This window comes from Myxine glutinosa, chromosome 8 (assembly GCF_964187855.1).
Source record: "Myxine glutinosa chromosome 8, kmMyxGlut1.1, whole genome shotgun sequence".
NCBI lineage: Eukaryota > Metazoa > Chordata > Myxini > Myxiniformes > Myxinidae > Myxine > Myxine glutinosa.
The window spans coordinates 121,816,342-121,834,254 of NC_136268.1; the positions used below are offsets into that span (position 1 = coordinate 121,816,342).

The 17,913-nt window shown below is 43.4% G+C and overlaps 2 protein-coding genes across 5 annotated transcripts in view; one reads left to right on the plus strand and one right to left on the minus strand.

Moving 5' to 3' along the window:
• CCDC25 (coiled-coil domain containing 25) overlaps positions 1–8,063 on the plus strand; it is a 120,999-nt gene extending 112,936 nt beyond the window's left edge. For all 4 annotated transcript variants that reach the window (XM_068104954.2, XM_078783721.1, XM_068104955.2 and 1 more), the window contains one exon: positions 7,208–8,063. In XM_068104954.2, coding sequence (XP_067961055.1) covers positions 7,208–7,237 — 30 coding nt within the window. In that variant the 3' untranslated portion in view covers positions 7,238–8,063. The remainder of the gene's footprint in view (positions 1–7,207) is intronic.
• A 267-nt stretch (positions 8,064–8,330) lies between these two features.
• LOC144893328 (ubiquitin carboxyl-terminal hydrolase 14-like) overlaps positions 8,331–17,913 on the minus strand; it is a 159,650-nt gene continuing 150,067 nt past the window's right edge. The window contains exons 12-14 of the mRNA XM_078783720.1: positions 11,550–11,670; positions 8,848–8,955; positions 8,331–8,515 (exon numbers count right to left, since the gene is read on the minus strand). Coding sequence (XP_078639846.1) covers positions 8,376–8,515; positions 8,848–8,955; positions 11,550–11,670 — 369 coding nt within the window. The 3' untranslated portion in view covers positions 8,331–8,375. The remainder of the gene's footprint in view (positions 8,516–8,847; positions 8,956–11,549; positions 11,671–17,913) is intronic.

Below are 17,913 nucleotides of genomic sequence, written 5' to 3' on the forward strand. Positions count from 1 at the left end.
TTGTGATTCTCTTTCTTGTGCTTTATTATTGGGGCAGGAAGAAACATCTGCATCTGGCTTTAATGCATCAAGAGTGCCCATTACTCCCCCTTTGTGCCAGTGTTTTGAGGATGGAGAGGCTCGATCCCAATGTGTGAAAGGCTATATGTTTCTATCTCCATAATGCTGTCTCGTCCATTTAGGGCAATTACTTGTATTATAATGGCTGTTTATATCCAAAATATACAGCTGTTATGATATTTTTAATGCTGGATAATAAAAACAATATTGTTGTGGAATTTACTTTAATGGGGTAACATCCGCTTCGCATAGTTTATTTACAGTCACGTGAAAAAGTAAGTACACCCCATGTAAAGTTTTGACTTTTTCAACATAGTTCAACATACAGCTATTTGATCTTCATTTCAACAATATTGATAGATAAAGGTGATATAATATAACAAATATCATGAAACATTTATGTTGTAAAAATCAAGGTCTACAACATTGTCCCAATAGTAGGTTTAATTCAGTTTCGATCTCTGGCAACACCTGCAAGAAATCAACAAGCTTTGTGTCAGTAATCCGTAATCATAGAAGTATCAATGAATTAGCAATTAGTGCAAGCAAGCCTGGAACATCTAGAAATACGCACGATTCGAGTATACACGACCACACAGAATAAATGTCACAGGAATGTGTCGGAGCGATGTCCGTCCGAGTTCTTATGGGGGCCTCTCAGTGGTCGGAGACAGCATAACACCTGGGTTCAACTTAGACACAATTTCATTACAATTTACATTTTGTAGTCCATTGTATAATTTAAATAAACATAAATGCAAATTTCGCATGTGGAAAAACTAAGTACACCCCGACATTTATCACTACTTCAAATACCTAAAATTAGAATCAGGTGCACCAGCTCAGGTGCAAATGATTACAACATCGTTAGAGAGAATGTTGGAGGAACCTGTCTTATTTAAACCTCAGACATTTAGTTTGATTTGCTCTTTGTTGTTGAAGTGTGTGGCGTCACCATGCCTAGATCAAAAGAGCTCTCTGAGGCTTTCAGAAAGAAGGTTATAGATGCCTACGAGTCTGGGAAGGGATATAAAAAGATCTCCAAACAATTTGAAATCAATCATTCGACTGTCCGGAAGAGCATCTGCAAGTGGAGAAGATTCCAAACAACTGCCAACTTGTTCAGGCCACGCCGCCCCAGCAAGTTCAGCCCGAGAGCAGACCGCATGATGCTGAAAGAAGTCTCTAAGAACCCCAGAATGTCATCACGGGACCTACAGGTAGCTCTTGCCACTCTTCATGTCAAAGTGCATGAGTCTACCATTAGAAAGAGGCTGCACAAATTTGATCTGCATGGGAGGTGTGCCAGGAGGAAACCTTTTTTTTTTTTTTTTTTTTTTTTTTTTTTGTATACAAGATCGAGGCTCGTGAAAGAGCGAACATTAATCACACAGAAAGACAAACAGACACATAAAACAAATAACATCGGGAGCGGTAGACAAGATGGGGAGAGAGGGGGAAGGACACAAACACAACATTTGAGAGCAGGGACCGAGAGACATGGAGACATCGAGAGATCTGTGGGAGGGAGAGGGCTTTGGGGGGGAGGCATGTGAATGGGGGGAGGCATGTGAAGGGGGGGAGGCATGTGAAGGGGGGGAGGGGGTGGGAGAGGTATAAACATATGGACACTGCCAGGATTTCCAGGAAATAAGTTGGAATTTCAAACAAGGTGGATCTGGGGTGAATTAGTGGGGGTAGAAAAGATCAAGGTTATGGATGGGGGAAGATAAGAGATGGTGGTGAACAGCTGTTTTAAAGACCTGGAGGGAGGAGAGGGATTGAAGGGAGTGTGGGAGTTTGTTCCACAGGCGGGAGAAAAGAGGAATGAAAGAGTGAAGGTGAGCAGAGAGCCGAGATTTCGGCAGTTTAACCATCAGAGGGTTGCTGGCAGATCTTGTGCGACCTGTAGGAATATTTGGGGGACAGAGCACAGAGAGAGCTGGGGGAGCAAGGCCAGAGAGGAGTCGGTAGAAGACAGAAAGACCACCTACCTGCCTGCGGTGAGTGAGTGAAAGGCCCTCAGAGATAGCTTCATCGCGGGAGATTCCAATGATTTTGAAAGCTTTGGATTCAACAGCGTGAAGCCGAGCCAGGTGTGAGGCAGGAGCACCAGCCCATAGGGGAGAACAGTATTCCATTGAGCTGCGGATGAAAGCCTTGTAAGTGGTGAGGAGCTCAGGTGTGCCGAGGAAGGACTTCGCACGACGGAGGATGCCCAGTCGGCGACTGGCTTTGGAGGCCAGCTTGGAAATGTGGTTTTCCCAAGAAAGATCATGGCAGATAGTGAGACCCAAAAGCTTGAGTGACAGAACTTCTTGGAGAGGATTGTTGAGAAAGTAGATGGGAGGGTTGTCCAGTCGATCTTTTCGGAGAGACATAGTAAGAGAGTGAGATTTGGCAGGATTGAAAGACATGTTCCACTTGTTTGACCAGTCTGTGATTTTGTCCAGGTCTTCAGAGAGTGAGGAGGCTGCAGACTGCCGATCTGAGGGAAGAGGAATGGAGCGGCAGAGAGTGGAGTCATCAGCAAAGAGATAGAGAGGATTTTCCAGAGAGTCAGAGAGATCATTGATAAAGACCAGAAAAAGCACAGGGCCCAGCACACTTCCTTGGGGAACTCCAGCCTGAACAGGAAGGGGAGATGAGAGAAATCCATTCAGGGCCACACGTTGACTACGACCAGAGAGGAAGTCCGCAAGCCATGCATGGAGATTTCCATGGATACCATAGGAGGAGAGTTTGGTGAGCAGAGCTGGGTGCCAGACCGTATCAAAGGCCCTTGATATGTCAAGGGAGACAGCTCTGATTTCCTGTTTGGCATTGAGGACCTCCATCCATTGTTGAGACAGCAGAAGCAGCATGTCCAGAGTAGAGTGACCTGGTCTGAAACCAAATTGATGATCAGAGATCAAGCCATTGGAGAAGAGGAAAGATTTCATATCCGAAGCAATGATGGATTCCATGACTTTGCTGATAATTGGGAGCAGGCTGATTGGTCTGTAGTTGCAAGGATCTGTTTTTGCACCTTTTTTGTGTAAAGCGGTAATGTTAGCTGATTTCCAGGATGCTGGCAGATGACCTTGAGCAAAAGATAGGGTGAAAAGAACAGAGAGAGGGTGAGATAGAGCGGCAGAGCAGGATTTTAAGACCCGTGGGCTGATGTCGTCTGGTCCAGTTGCAGAATCAGAGTCGAGGTTTGACAAAAACTCCTCCACCTTGTCAGGAGAGAAGGACACAGAGTCCAGGAGCAGTTGGGTTCGACTGGGAAAGGTGGGAACAGAGAGAGATGGGTTTGGGACTAAGGATTTCGAGGCGAACACAGAGTTGAGGCATTCGGCTTTGTCACGTGCGATGTCAACTGTGTGGCCATTTGAGGTAAGGGAGGGGATGGAGGGGGAACAAACACCAGAAACGGATTTGACCAGACGCCACCAGGATTTGGAGGAAGGAGACAGGTTTGAGAGTTCAGGTTTGACAGGTTTGACAGGACTTTGCTGTCCAGAAAGAACATCAGGGCAAGACTAAAGTTTGCCAATGAACACCTTGGCAAAGACCAGCACATCTGGAACAATGTGCTCTGGACAGATGAGTTATAGGTAGAGCTATTTGGCCACAGTACCAGAAGACATGTTTGGCAAAAACCAAAGACAGCATTTGACCACAAGAACCTGATACCAACTGTAAAGCATGGTGGTGGAAATATTATGGTTTGGGGCAGCTTTGCTGCATCTGGGCCTGGACAGCTCACCATCATATAATCCACTATTAATTCTTCATTGCACCAGAGGGTGCTTGAGGCTAATGTGAGGCCATCTGTCGGAAAGTTGAAGCTCAACCGAAGGTGGACCTTGCAACATGACAATGACCCTAAACATACCAGTAAATCCACCAAGGAATGGCTGAAAAGAAAGAAATGGAGGGTTCTGGAATGGCCAAGTTAAAGCCCGGATCTAAATCCCATCGAGATGTTGTGGGGGGATTTGAAATGAGCTGTGCATGCAAGAAACCCCTCAAACATCGCACAGCTGAAAGAATTCTGCATGGAGGAGTAGGCAAAAATTTCTCTCAGTCGATGTCAGAGACTGGTAGACAGTTCTAAGAAATGCCTACTTGAGGTTGTTTCTGCCAAAGGGGGCAATACCACCTATTAGAGCCAAGGGTGTACTTACTTTTTCCACATGCGAAATTTGCATTTATGTTTATTTAAATTATACAATGGACTAAAAAATGTAAATGTTTCATGATATTTGTTATATTATATCACCTTTATCTTCAATATTGTTGAAATGAAGATCAAATAGCTGTATGTTGAAATAGGTTGAAAAAGTCAAAACTTTACATGGGGTGTACTTACTTTTCCACGTGACTGTATCTCTGTAATAAATGTCTTTGCATGAGCGTGAGGTAATTTATCATGATATTAGACATGTTGCACTCTGACGCCACGTCACTTTAGGACAGATGTCGTCCACCCTCCCTAATGTGTCTGAAAGAGCCTATTTGATGTTCAACTCTTTGTAATCTCTCCTTTGCGGTTTAAAGTGTCTGGGTAGGTCGTCGGCACGCTGTTTATGGGAGCATACCGCACTCCAGTCGGCCCCAAATAGGGGGAGGATCGTGCCTACGTGAGGTGTGGACCAGAGAATATAAATGCACGTGCAGCGAGGGGGAAATAGTGGATGCCAGGGATCAACCTTTTCGAAAGACTGCGGAACTGATGCACTGTTACTTGCCCAGACCCAGCCAGCCATGTCTCAGGAAGAAAATTGGACGATAGCTAACGTTTATCTATCTATAATTCCAGTAATCTCTGTTTGTACGTTTGTACGTCTGTACGTCTGTTTGTCTGTGACCGCTGTTTCTCGACAACCACGGGTCCGATATACTTTTAACTTGCCAGGTATATTGCTGGGGACCCGAGGATGTGCCTTTTCAAGGTTTCATATTAATCGGACAATTACTTACCGAGCTATGTCCAAAAAACGATTCAACCAATCAGAGAGCAGCGAACGATCGCGTGTGCCGAACGTGGAGGACACACTCTGCCTCGGATGGCACATTTGAGAGCGTATTCATTTATTTCACGTTTGCAAACTATGTTGGCGTTAAACTATGTTTTAAAACTAATAAAACCGAATTTGCGATTCATTCGCTTTCCTGCGCGTTTGTGCACGCGATGGCGATTTCTTTACCAAACTCCGGAAGCCGTTCGCTTTGGACCAAACCATTGCATGTAAATAGAGGGGGGGGATTGTCACCGTACTCGCAAGCCGTTCGCTTTGGACCAAACCATTTCATGTAAATAGAGGGGGGGGATATAATTTTAGATATAGATATAGTACGGGCAATGCCCTAGTAGAACAAAATGCATTTAAAATGAAATTAAGGCCTGTAATATAAAATCCATTGATACTCCCTCACAGCTTTATCTCGACTCAAATTCATCTGATTTCATTTTTTATAGGTGCTGGGATGGTCGATGATTTAGTTCTCAGTTTCAGCAAAAGTTGAGAAAACCAGAAAAATGCATTGTAATAGCCGTTCTGAATGTGTCTGGTCGGATGTGATGCAGGAACGGGGAAAGGGGAGAGGGTGGAGAGGAGGTGGGGAACAGTTATATCAATAATTAGTTATTTATATTATTACTTCGTAAAAGTAGAGCAACTGAAAACTGAAGTTCGTGATCGAACTGTAGTGTAATTATATTTTTCCATATTCCTGGGATAATAACGGGATAATCCGGATAATAATGTTTGGTTTAAAGCAATTTTTAATTTGTCAAGCGATTTAAGATTCTATTTAATTTGAAGTGTGTTCAATACTTTCGAGTTTAAAAATGAACAACAGAATTAAGTCAATCAAGGCAGGTCCTCCCTCCTCCCCACTCTTACGTCAAGGTAGAAGTGTCACTCTACCTCCTCTCCCATCCCTATTTTCCTTCTCCTCCTTACCCTCCCTCGTCTCCCCCTCTGCTCTGTCTGTGATCCTCCTCTCCCATGTGTGTGATCCTCTCCCCTGTGCAGTGTGGGTGATGTGGGGGGAGGTAGGGGGGAGTGGGGAGGGAGGGGTGGGATGGAGAAGGGGAAAGATTTGAGCACTTGAAGTCACATTTTACATTTTACATTTTGTGTATTAACACATTACAAACTATATTTCCCATGGGCATGCACATGTATTCACATGTTATGTGAAGTAAATAAATTGTTTAGGTAACATCATTTCTGGATTTGACGAGTTGCCAGTAACCATTTTGTAAAACTCTTTGTGCAGAATCTAACTCAAGATGTCCAAATGTCCGACATGTCTAGCCCCATGGGTTTTCCACTTTTCCACAGGTGCCCCACTAGTCTATATAATAAAGCAGGACTGTCCCTGAACATCTCCCTCAGTTTTGGGGATAGCCCCACCAAACTTTCTGTGGAACCTTTTGCGGTCCCGCAGGTGTCCAAAGGTGGGTGAGGTTTCATAAATTTCTCAATGCAGTTGTGATTTTGAGTTTCCACCAGTACGAAGCTGCTCTCTCTCCCCATGTAAACACATTCACGGATTCGGCATTCACAGTTTCACCATTTATCACATGTGCAAACATTTACAGGTTTGGTAATATCTCGATACAATTGTGATTTTGTGTGTCCTCCAGTACAACGTGGATCTTTCTCTGTGTGTAAACATATTCCCGGCTTCGGCAATTTCTTAATGCAATTGAGATTCTCGGTTTGTTCTCGGGAGATGCCAAATTATTTGCTCACATTCATGAATTCGGAACTTGCAGCTTCGCCATTGACCGCATATATAAACATTCCTCACTTTCTGGTTGTCAGCTGACAGCTGCAGTATGTTTTTTGCCCAAGTCATTCACGAACCGGCTGTCCATGCATAACATTCGACTGAAGGTGGCACAGGAATGTGGAATTTATTGGTTAATGGTTTGCCATTCGCCATTTCCTCATCGTCTGTTTGCTTTTGGTCTCCCAGCTGTGTGTAGTACGGGTACCTTGCTGTTGTCGGATAATTCTGCAGAGTCAAAATTTCAAATGTGTTTGTTGTAATGTGATTTTATTTATTGTTTTTAAAGCACCTTGTTGCAGTGTGAAATGCTAACTTAAACCTTTCTCCACCTTGTTCCCCATTTGGTGCATTCCAGGATGGCAATGAGTCTGATGAGTTCATGTAGCTGCTGAGTTCATGTAGCTGCTGGATTGGAGGCTGCAGCTGACAGCGTGGCAGTTAAATACCTACTTAAAGCTGCCATTTTGGCCCTGCCGTCCTCTTCTTCCCCTCCCCTCCCCAACCCCCCCTCTCCAACCCCCACCCTCACCACCCCAGCTTGCTTCTTGAGCTGTTTTGCTGGACGTTGCACAGTTTTGAGGGGTGCTTTCTGACGATTGGACTTTTTGTTGTACAGACAGGCCCTGGCAATATAATATCCTTGAGAGAATTTTGGAACTGCCATGATGATACAGAAGAACCTCCAGCAAACATATCTCGTCACAAGCACCTACAATGAAATGAAAAGGATGCTCTCGGATGAAAAGGGCATGGTCCAACGTAATATTGCATTGTCAAAGGCAGCAGAAGGGTGGGGGCTGGGGAAGAATGGAGACAAAGGAAAGTTGGTGGATGGGGAAAATGAGAGAGGGTGGTGGGGTTGGAAAAAAGGCAAATGAAGAGAGAGGGGTGCAGTTGGGGAAGGAAGCAAAGTCTTCTGGAAGGAGAGTTTGGTATGCTTGTGGTGTTCTTTATTATCAACTTTTGTTGATTACGGCCTATGATTTAAGCCAATAATTAATTTAAGCAGACCCTTGGATGCGTTGCACGATGTTTAGAAAATGTGCTGATCTGTGCATATCGATTTACTTTCCAATGTTCTGCCACTTTTCCATTTGTGATACTTTGATGGCCCTTTGTCTTGGTGCTCTTTCACCCATTCATCTTTACGCTGCTGTTGCCTTTTTGTACACTTCCCGCAACGTGGTTGTGAATAAAATTGGCAGCTTCAATGGTTTATTTATTTGTGTTTACCAAGGACATGTTTGTGATTTAAAATGTAATTATGTTTATTTTGTTCTGATTAAAAATTACCTTTTGAGGATTTTTTTTTTTTAAGGGTTATAAGATTGGTAAATGAGTTGAGTTTCATTAAAACCAAATTGAAGCTGATTAATAACTAATGGGAAAGAAATGTGAGAGCTGGGTTAAGAGGACTTAAAAAAATTGAATCAGCTCATTGTGGGTCAGTTTTATCTTTTCCTTTTTACTTATTTTTTGTCCTAGTATGTAAGATTTGTATTACCAAGCCCTGATTTTTCGTCTCAGCTCAAATCTTCACAATCTTGGCACGGCCCATATAGTAGTAAGTATGGTACATGACTTTTCCATCCATTGGCAAGGTTGATGACGTCATCTGCTGGTATCCACGTTACGTCGTCATCTTGACATAACCACCATCCTTCTGTCAATGCAGTTCATACTTGTTATTCAGTAGTTGTTGTTAAATGGTCAAATATTTAATAAACACCTTGTTCTTATCTTAAACTCAACAAGAGTTATTTGCTGTGTCTCAGTCTCTCAGGTTTGTATCAAAAGTAACAACATGTGAAAGACTTCCAAAAGTTTGTCAAGGTATGTTCTGTTTTGGCAAAAAGACATTCGTTTAGGAGCGCAATATCAGGTTTAGCCAACTACTTCTCATTTATCAGCTCCAGCAATGTTAGTGTTTGAAATTTGCATTGATTGTTTCCAGCTGTGATTTATTCTTAACTCCCGAGTATACTTTCAAGTTACCTTTTGGCTTTAGGATCCATGCAGAATAGCAAACGCTGTTGGGTGAAGATCGACGTTGAGTGAGGACAGCATGGAGGTTGTAACATCCACATCGATTGGAGCCGATATCTGCAAACAAAGTATTTTGTGCTTCTCCAATAATATAAGGTTGATTATGGATGTCCAAGTACATCAATTGTTGAGAGCTGTTTAATGAGATGAAAGTTCGTTGGAAGTGCCATGAATATAGTGGAATGTTAATTTTGGTGTAATTGTGCTTGTGCATTGTAATTGTAACGATGATTATGAATATTACCGATGCCAATTTGCATGTTTTTCAGTTAATTAATACGAGTATTGGCTCAACTTTGGTGAGCAATTTAAAGTGGTGACATTTCCACAATTGTACTTTCTTCTGGGACACCACAAATTTTAGCACACACCACCAGATGGTTATATTTCCGACAAACACATGCACATAGTCACATACGCATGAGTTCCATAAAATTAAAACGACTGAAAGTCTAACATCGGCATAGCCGGGCTTGTTTGATACTATAGTTGAAGAGGATAGTATGACCTTGGTGGGGATATCAGTTACCAAATAATGTAAGCATTACATTGTTTTTGAAGTACCTGTACTGTAAGTCTCTTATAAGCTGTCTGTCACCAAGTGAAGACATTGCATTGAGACACTGATTTATTCTATATGTTTCGACTCAACAATGAACCATACATACACCGCTTCAATCCAGTAACTTTACAGTCACGACAAAGGGATTTCAGTGTTACGATTATATTTACGATTTTATTGTTAACATTATTATTATTGTTATGAAAATGATACGACTGTATGAATAAACCTGGGCTAATTTGTCCGAAGCAGCCTGAAAGTGAGGCATGAAGCCTAAGGCCTATACGTACCTTGCCCTTTGAAGAGTATGGGTCTAAGTTTCAATTTTTTCCATTCAGCAGTTTCTGAGAAATATTTTTTAAATTATTTGCATTTAATCCAAGACGGCTGCCATACCACGTGACCTATGATGTGAATTATCATCTGAATTAACACTGAAAGTTTCATCTCAATCGGATATGTGGTTGCTGAGAAAAACTAGGTTTAGCTACTGCAGTTCCGGTTCGTTAACGGCTAACGAGGGTACTGGGTAGTTCTAATCTAATGCTCGCAAATTTGCACGAATTTTAAAACAAGATTGAACTAGAAGCAAAATAAACACATACACAGCAAAATAAACAGTATAAATTCAACAAAAACGATCAGGAGAAACTTATCTTTGAGGATACCAGAGGAACCAGAGGACACACAACCGAGCCCAAGAAACTAGAAGAGGAACGGACGGACGGACAACCCAAAACCATAATGCCCCATGCCACCTTCGGGGGTTTAAAAAAAATTTTTTTTATAATAATATGTTTACCATCTGTACTATTAGCGCTATTATCAATACCACAATAAAGCCCTGGTATACTGCTCGTGCATAAGAAATAACAACACATCTCGATATAAACAATGGTATATGGAAACCCCTTTTCAGTGTACAATTTCAATTCGCACTCTCTTCTCCAAGAACACATCCTGAGCGCTAAGCGGTATTACTGTATGACAACCCAATTGCCATTTATCAGTTGATCATGCATTTGTTTTGACTATAAACAAACAAACAAACCTGCCATTCAAAAATGTTTTCATAGACTCTTAAATATATTATTGTTGTGTGCATGGAAAAGAGAATGTTTGGAGGACATGGGGGCAGTGATGTACTCACATGAGTATAATGGAAAGGTTCAAAGTCATTGAAAGTCACAGGGTGTAATACGCAGCCGTTTAAACTGTCTGAGGTTTTTTTTGTGTTTTTTGTTTTTTTTGTATATAACATCGACATTTTGTATACAACATTAAGACATTAATCACAAAAAGACAATTGCTGAGTTGCAAGAAAATGAGACTTGTTTGTATAGACTAGACTAGAGGAACGGTGTTAAGGTAGTTAAAAAGATAAGCCTCGTAATTTAGTTTTTATGCAAGCTGGAAATTGAACCCAGATTGGATATCTCGAAGGAAAGTATGGTATCTCTCTGAGCTATCCTGCCATCCACAATATTTTCATAAAGTAATGGTTTGGGCCAGAAATAGCACTGTGCAGTGTGGCCTGAAAGTTGCTTTACCCCTGCTAAATTTCTCCCACCTATTTTTCTCCCACCTAAATTTCTCTGACCTCCCTCCTTTTTTTTTTTTTTTGTTTTGTATACTGAATCGAGGATCCCTATTTGGATCCCTATTTTCTTTTTTGGATGGACCAGTAAACGGTATAGCTTACGAGCACATATGTTAAGACACTTGCTGGTACAATGACTTGTTACTGAGAAGAGCTGAAGGTGTCTGGTTTCAACAAGATGGCACACTCGCGCATTTTAGCGTTGCATGTTTGGAACCATCTCAATGAAACGATCCCTCAACGATGGATTGACACTGATCACCAACATCACCAGCTTCTCTTCCGTGGCCCCCACTTAGTCCAGATGTAATGATCCTAGACAAAATTGTGGGGCTTCACCAAGGCGAAAGTGTTGACAAATGGCATGGGACAAATGCTACACAAGATGTCGAAGAGGACTTATGATGGATGTAGTGGTGCAGATTTTTTTTTAAGAGACTGTAGTTACCCAAGCTCAAATGGGTGGATTCATTCCTGATAGCAACTTACCTTTGCATAATGAAGCCAGAGCTTTGTCCAGGTTCCCACTGTCAGCACCAGCAAGATGGCCAAGTGAAGATGCCACATCAGATGTGCCATCATTGCAGTACCCTTCTTCAATGTGTGTGGCCTGCAAAATGGATGTCAAGTCAGGATAAGATTCTGAAGTCTCTAAAATGAGTTGTATTCCTGATACAACTGTTGGATTGCCTGGATGAATACATCATTAGTGGTGCGTGTGGGTGTCCCAGATTTTGCATAATATATATATATATATATACACACATCCCGGTGTGTACCCTGGTTAGAATAGGTACACCGTATCCCTGCATGTCGTAAGAGGCGACGAAGAGGGTTGGCGTCAGGAAGGGCATCCGGCCATAAAAACATTGCCTCAAAGAGAGAACCATGACAATTACAACTACATATGGGCAGGGTGCAGCCCGAAGTGGAGATCGGTTTCTGAGGTTTGGGACATGGAATGTAGGGACAATGACAGGGAGATCAGGAGAAGTGGTGGAAGTATTGATCAGAAGAAGAGTGGACATATGTTGTGTGCAAGAGACGAGATGGAAGGGAAGTGGTGTGAGAATGGTGAAGGGTAGGCAGGGACAGAAATACAAGTGTGTGTGGCAAGGGTGCCCGGAGGGCGTGAATGGTGATGGTGTCCTGTTTTCTGAGGAGTTTGTAGACAGTGTGGTGAGTGTGACTAGAGTGAGTGATAGGTTGATGATGGTGAAAATGATGATTGGAAAGCTCTTGGGGTACGTCATCTCGGGATATGCTCCGCAGGTTGGTCGGAGCGATGAAGAGAAGGACAAGTTCTGGTGTGCGATAGAGAAGCTGATGGAAAACGTGAAAGATGAGGAAGTTGTTGTGGTAGGAGGAGACCGAAATGGACATGTGGGAAGGAGTATGGATGGTTTTGAGGGAGTTCATGGGGGTTACGGATATGGTGTGAGAAATGGAGAAGGTGAAAGGATTTTGGAGTTTGCTGATGGAGATGATTTGTTGATTTGTCATACTCCGTTCCAGAAAGAGAATAATATGCTTGTTGCATACACGTCAGGTGGGTCGACGACAACCGTTGACGACCTGATGGTGTGTAGGTGAGATAGGGGGCACCTCCGGAACACAAAGGTGATCCCGGGGGAGGAGGCTGTTTCACAGCACCACTTGGTTGTCTGCGACATAAGCGTGAAAGGTGCGAGGAGAGCTCGGCGGGTGAAGTACCAACCGAGAATGAAGGTGTGGAGGTTGAAAGAGGTGACAGTAAGGGAGGCATTAAAAGAGAGGCTGAGTAGGGTAGAGGATGATGTGGTTGAGCTTGAACGTGGTTGGATGTCAATGAAAGATAGTCTGTTGGGAGCCGTTGGTGAGGTATGTGGATGGACAAAAGGACCACCGAGGCACTCGGAAACATGGTGGTGGGATGAGGAAGTTGGAAAGAGGATTGACGAGAAGAGGAAGAAATTCAAGGAGTGGCAGAAGGCGAAGGGTACGGGAGCAGAAAAAGCAGAGCATGAAAGTTAGAAGGCTGCAAAGAAAGAGGTAGCAAAGGCGCAGGAGGCATGCAGGAAAATGTTCGGAGAAAGCTTGGATTCGGAAGAGGGTCAGAGAGCGGTATTCAGGATTGCAAAGCAGATAGCGAAAGAGGTGTGTGATGTGATGGGGGGTGAGTTGCTTGAAGGATGAAGTGGGACAAATCGTTGTGGACCCAGATGGAATTAAAGGAAGATGGAAAAGATATATGGAAATGCTGTTGAATACAGAGAATGAATGGGATGGCAACATAGAGAGTAACCCAGTTTTAGGACCGGCAGAGAAGACAACTGAGAAGGAAGTTGAGGAAGCGATAAAAACAATGAAGAGTAGAAAAGCGGGAGGGCCGACGGGAGTTGTGGGAGATATGTTGAAGGCAGCAGGAAGTTGGGGTGTGAAGAGAATGACAGATCTGTAATCTGGTGGTGAAAGAAGGCCGCATTCCAGTGGATTGGGAACTGAGTACCCTCGTCCCTCTACACAAGGGGAAAGGTGACACTCTGGAGTGTGGCTCGTACCGAGCGATAAAGTTATTGGAGCATGGAATGAAGGTATTGGAAAGGGTGTTGGAGAGGATGATAAGGAAGAAGGTGAAGATCGACGAAATGCAGTTTGGATTCATGCCAGGAAGAGGAACGACAGATGCGCTCTCTATTGTGAGGCAGTTGCAGGAGAAGTACATGGAGAAGAGGGAAGAAGTTGTTTCTTGGGTTTGTTGATCTGGAGAAAGCATTCGATAGGGTTCCACCGAAATATTGACATGGGCATTGAGGAAGTTTGGAGTGGAGGAATGGTTGATCAGAGTCGTGATGGCAATGTACAAAAGAGCGCGCACAGCTGTAAGGAAGAAGGACGGGAACAGTGGTGAGTTTGAGGTGAAGGTGGGAGTGCATCAGGGGTCGGTACTAAGTCCACGACGACAGTCACGTGAAAAAGTAAGTACACCCCATATAAAGTTTTGACTTTTTCAACATATAGTCAGGTTCACGATGTCAATAAATTATATTTCGTTCAAAATCATGGTAGATTAGCAAACCTATACATTTTTGGAAAGGTTATAGCATAAGGAAACTAAAAATCAATGTTTACATTTGGAGAGATACCTGTATGGTGGCCATTTTGGATTTTCAAAATGGCCACTGTAAAATACATATTTTGTTCTATTTCTGCCTCTAATTACCCTAAAAACTTTTTAAAATATACTAAACCTAGATTTTCAGGGACAAGGAATCCAATGAAAGTATCAAATTAGTGCTATGGGGAATGGTAAGACACGAATCAAAGGTTTTGAATTGCAAAATACTGTCTTTATATTCGCGATAAGTTGCATAATCAAATACATGTTTTCATTTTGTACAGGCAGTTAATAACATCAAAATGTGTCACAATAATTCATATCACCAAACATACACAGGCAGTCAGCAAAATCATATATACACATGCAGTCAGTATAACTTCACATCTACACAGGCAGTCAATGACAAAATATACACAGGCAGTCAATGGCATCAAACATACACGATTACAGAATATGCCATTTAGAGTTCGTCATCACTGTCCTGTGTGTCGTATCCGACAATATAGTCCGCATCGTTTTCACAGTCCGTTCCACACAAGCAAAGGTCGGTCAAATTGATTGGCAAATCGAATTGGTCGAATGGTCGATCGAATCGAATTCGATGAATCGAATTCGATGAATCGAATCGAATCAGTCGAATGGTCGAATGGTCGATCGAAGCGATTGGTCGAATTGGTCGAATGGAATTGGTCGATTGGTCGAATTGGTCGAATCGAATTGGTAGGAATTGGCAAATGTAAACATTGATTTTCAGATTTTCCATGTAATAACGTTTCCAAAAATGTATAGGTTTGCTAATCTACCATGATTTTGAACGAAAAAACATGGTGAACCTGACTAATATTTCAACATTCAGCTATTTGATCTTCATTTCAACAATATTGATGGATAAAGGTGATATAATATAACAAATGTCATGAAACATTTTCATTTTGTAGTCCATTCTATAATTTAAATAAACATAAATGCAAATTTCGCATGTGGAAAACGTAAGTACACCCTTGGCTCTAATAGGTGGTATTTCCCCCCTTTGGCAGAAACAACCTCAAGTAGGCGTTTCTTATAACTGTCTACCAGTCTCTGACATCGACTGGGAGAAATTGTTGCCCACTCCTCCATGCAGAATTCTTTCAGCTGTGCGATGTTTGAGGGCTTTCTTGCATGCACAGTTCGTTCCAAATCCCCTCACAACATCTCGAAGGGATTTAGATCCGGGCTTTGACTTGGCCGCTCCAGAACCCTCCATTTCTTTATTTTCAGCCATTCCTTGGTGGATTTACTGGTATGTTTAGGGGCATTGTCATGTTGCAAGGTCCACCTTCGGTTGAGCTTCAACTTTCCGACAGATGGCCTCACATTATCCTCAAGCACCCTCTGGTACAATGAAGAATTCATAGTGGATTCTATGATGGTGAGCTGCCCAGGCCTTGATGCAGCAAAGCTTCCCCAAACCATAACATTTCCACCATCATGCTTTACAGTTAGTATCAGGTTCTTGTGGCCAAATAGCTCTTCCTTTGACTCATCTGTCCAGAGCACATTGTTCCAGAAGTGCTGGTCTTTGCCTCGGTGTTCATTGGCAAACTTTAGTCTTGCCCTGATGTTCTTTCTGGACAGCAAAGGTTTCCTCCTAGCACACCTCCCATGGCGATCAAATTTGTGCAGCCTCTTTCTAATGGTAGACTCATGCACTTTGACATCAACAGTGGCCAGAGCTACCTGCAGGTCCCGTGATGACATTCTGGGGGTTATTGGAGACTTCTTTCAGCATCTTGCGGTCTGCTGTCGGGCTGAACTTGCTGGGGCGGCCTGGCCTGAACAAGTTGGCAGTTGTTTGGAATCTTCTCCACTTGTCGGTGATCTTCCGGACAGTCGAATGATTGATTTCAAATTGTTTGGAGATCTTTTTACATCCCCTCCCAGACTCGTAGGCATCTATAACCTTCTTTCTGAAGGCCTCAGATAGCTCTTTTGATCTAGGCATGGTGACGCCGCACACTTGAACAACAAATAGCAAACCAAACTAAACAAAAAATTTTATTTTTTATTTTTTTTGTATTCTGAATCGAGGCTCGTGAAAGAGCTAACATTTATTTCACAAACAAATCAACCAGACAAACAAAATATATGAAAAGAGGGAGCGGAAGACAAGATGGGGAGAGATGGGGAAGCACACAAACATAACATTTGAGAGCAGAGAGATGTGTGGGAGGGAGAGGGCTTGGGGGGAGGAGGTGTGGGAAGGGGGGGGGGGCGGGAGGAGTGTGGGAGAAGTATAAAACACAAGGACACCAAGGACTTCCAGGACAGAAGTTGGTATTTCAAAAAAGTGGATTTGGGGTGAAATTAGCGGGGGTAGAAAAGATCAAGGTTTTGAATGGGGGAAGATAAGAGATGGTGGTGAACAGCTGTTTTAAAGACCTGGAGGGTGGAGTGGGATTGAAGAGAGTGAGGGAGTTTCTTCCAGAGGCGGGAGAAAAGAGGAATGAAGGAGTGAAGGTGAGCAGAGAGTTTTGATTTTGGTAGTTTAACCACAAGAGGGTTGCAGGCAGATCTTGTGCGACCTGTAGGAATATTTGGGGGACAGAGCCCAGAGACAGCTGGGGGGGGGGCAAGGCCAGAGAGGAGTCGGTAGAAGACGGAAAGACAACCAACCTGCATGCGGTGAGTGAGTGAAAGGCCCTTGGAGTTAGCTTCATCGCGGGAGATTCCAATGATTCTGAACGCTTTGGTTTCAACAGCGTGAAGACGAGCTAGGTGTGAGGCAGGAGCACCAGCCCACAGGGGAGAGCAGTATTCCATTGAGCTGCGGATGAAAGCCTTGTATGTGGTGAGGAGCTCAGGTGTGCCAAGGAAGGACTTCGCACGACGGAGGGTGCCCAGTCGGCCACTGGCTTTGGAGGCCAGATTTGAAATGTGGTTTTCTCAGGAAAGATCATGGCAGATAGTGAGACCCAAAAGCTTGAGTGACAGAACTTCTTGGAGAGGATTATTTAGAAAGTGGATGGGAGGGTTGTGCAGTCGGTCTTTTCGGAGAGACATCGTAAGAGTGTGAGATTTGTCAGGATTGAAAGACATGCTCCACTTGTTTGCCCAGTCTGTCATTTTGGCCAGGTCTGCAGAGAGTGAGGAGGCTGCAGACTGCCGATCTGAGGGATGAGGAATGGAGCGACAGAGAGTAGAGTGATCAGCAAAGAGATAGAGAGGATTTTCAAGAGAGTCAGAGAGATCATTGATGAAGACCAGAAAAAGCACAGGGCCCAGAACACTGCCTTGGGGAACTCCAGCCTGAACAGGAAGAGGAGATGAGAGAAACCCATTCAGGGCCACATGTTGACCATGACTAGAGAGGACGTCCGCCAGCCATGCGTGGAGATTTCCATGGATACCAAAGGAGGAGAGTTTGGTGAGCAGAGCGGGGTGCCAGACCGTATCGAAGGCACGTGATATGTCAAGGGAGACAGCTCTAATTTCCTGTTTGGCATTGAGGACCTCCATCCATTGTTGAGAAAGCAGAAGCAGCATGTCCACTTGTCCAGAGTAGAGTGACCAGGTCTGAAACCAAATTGATGATCAGAGACCAAGCCATTGGAGAAGAGGAAAGATTTCATATCTGAAGCAATGATGGATTCCATGACTTTGCTGATAATTGGGAGAAGGCTGATTGGTCTGCAGTTGCTAGGATCTGTTTTTGCACCTTTTTTGTGCAAAGCGGTGATGTTGGCTGATTTCCAAGCAGATGGCAGATGACCT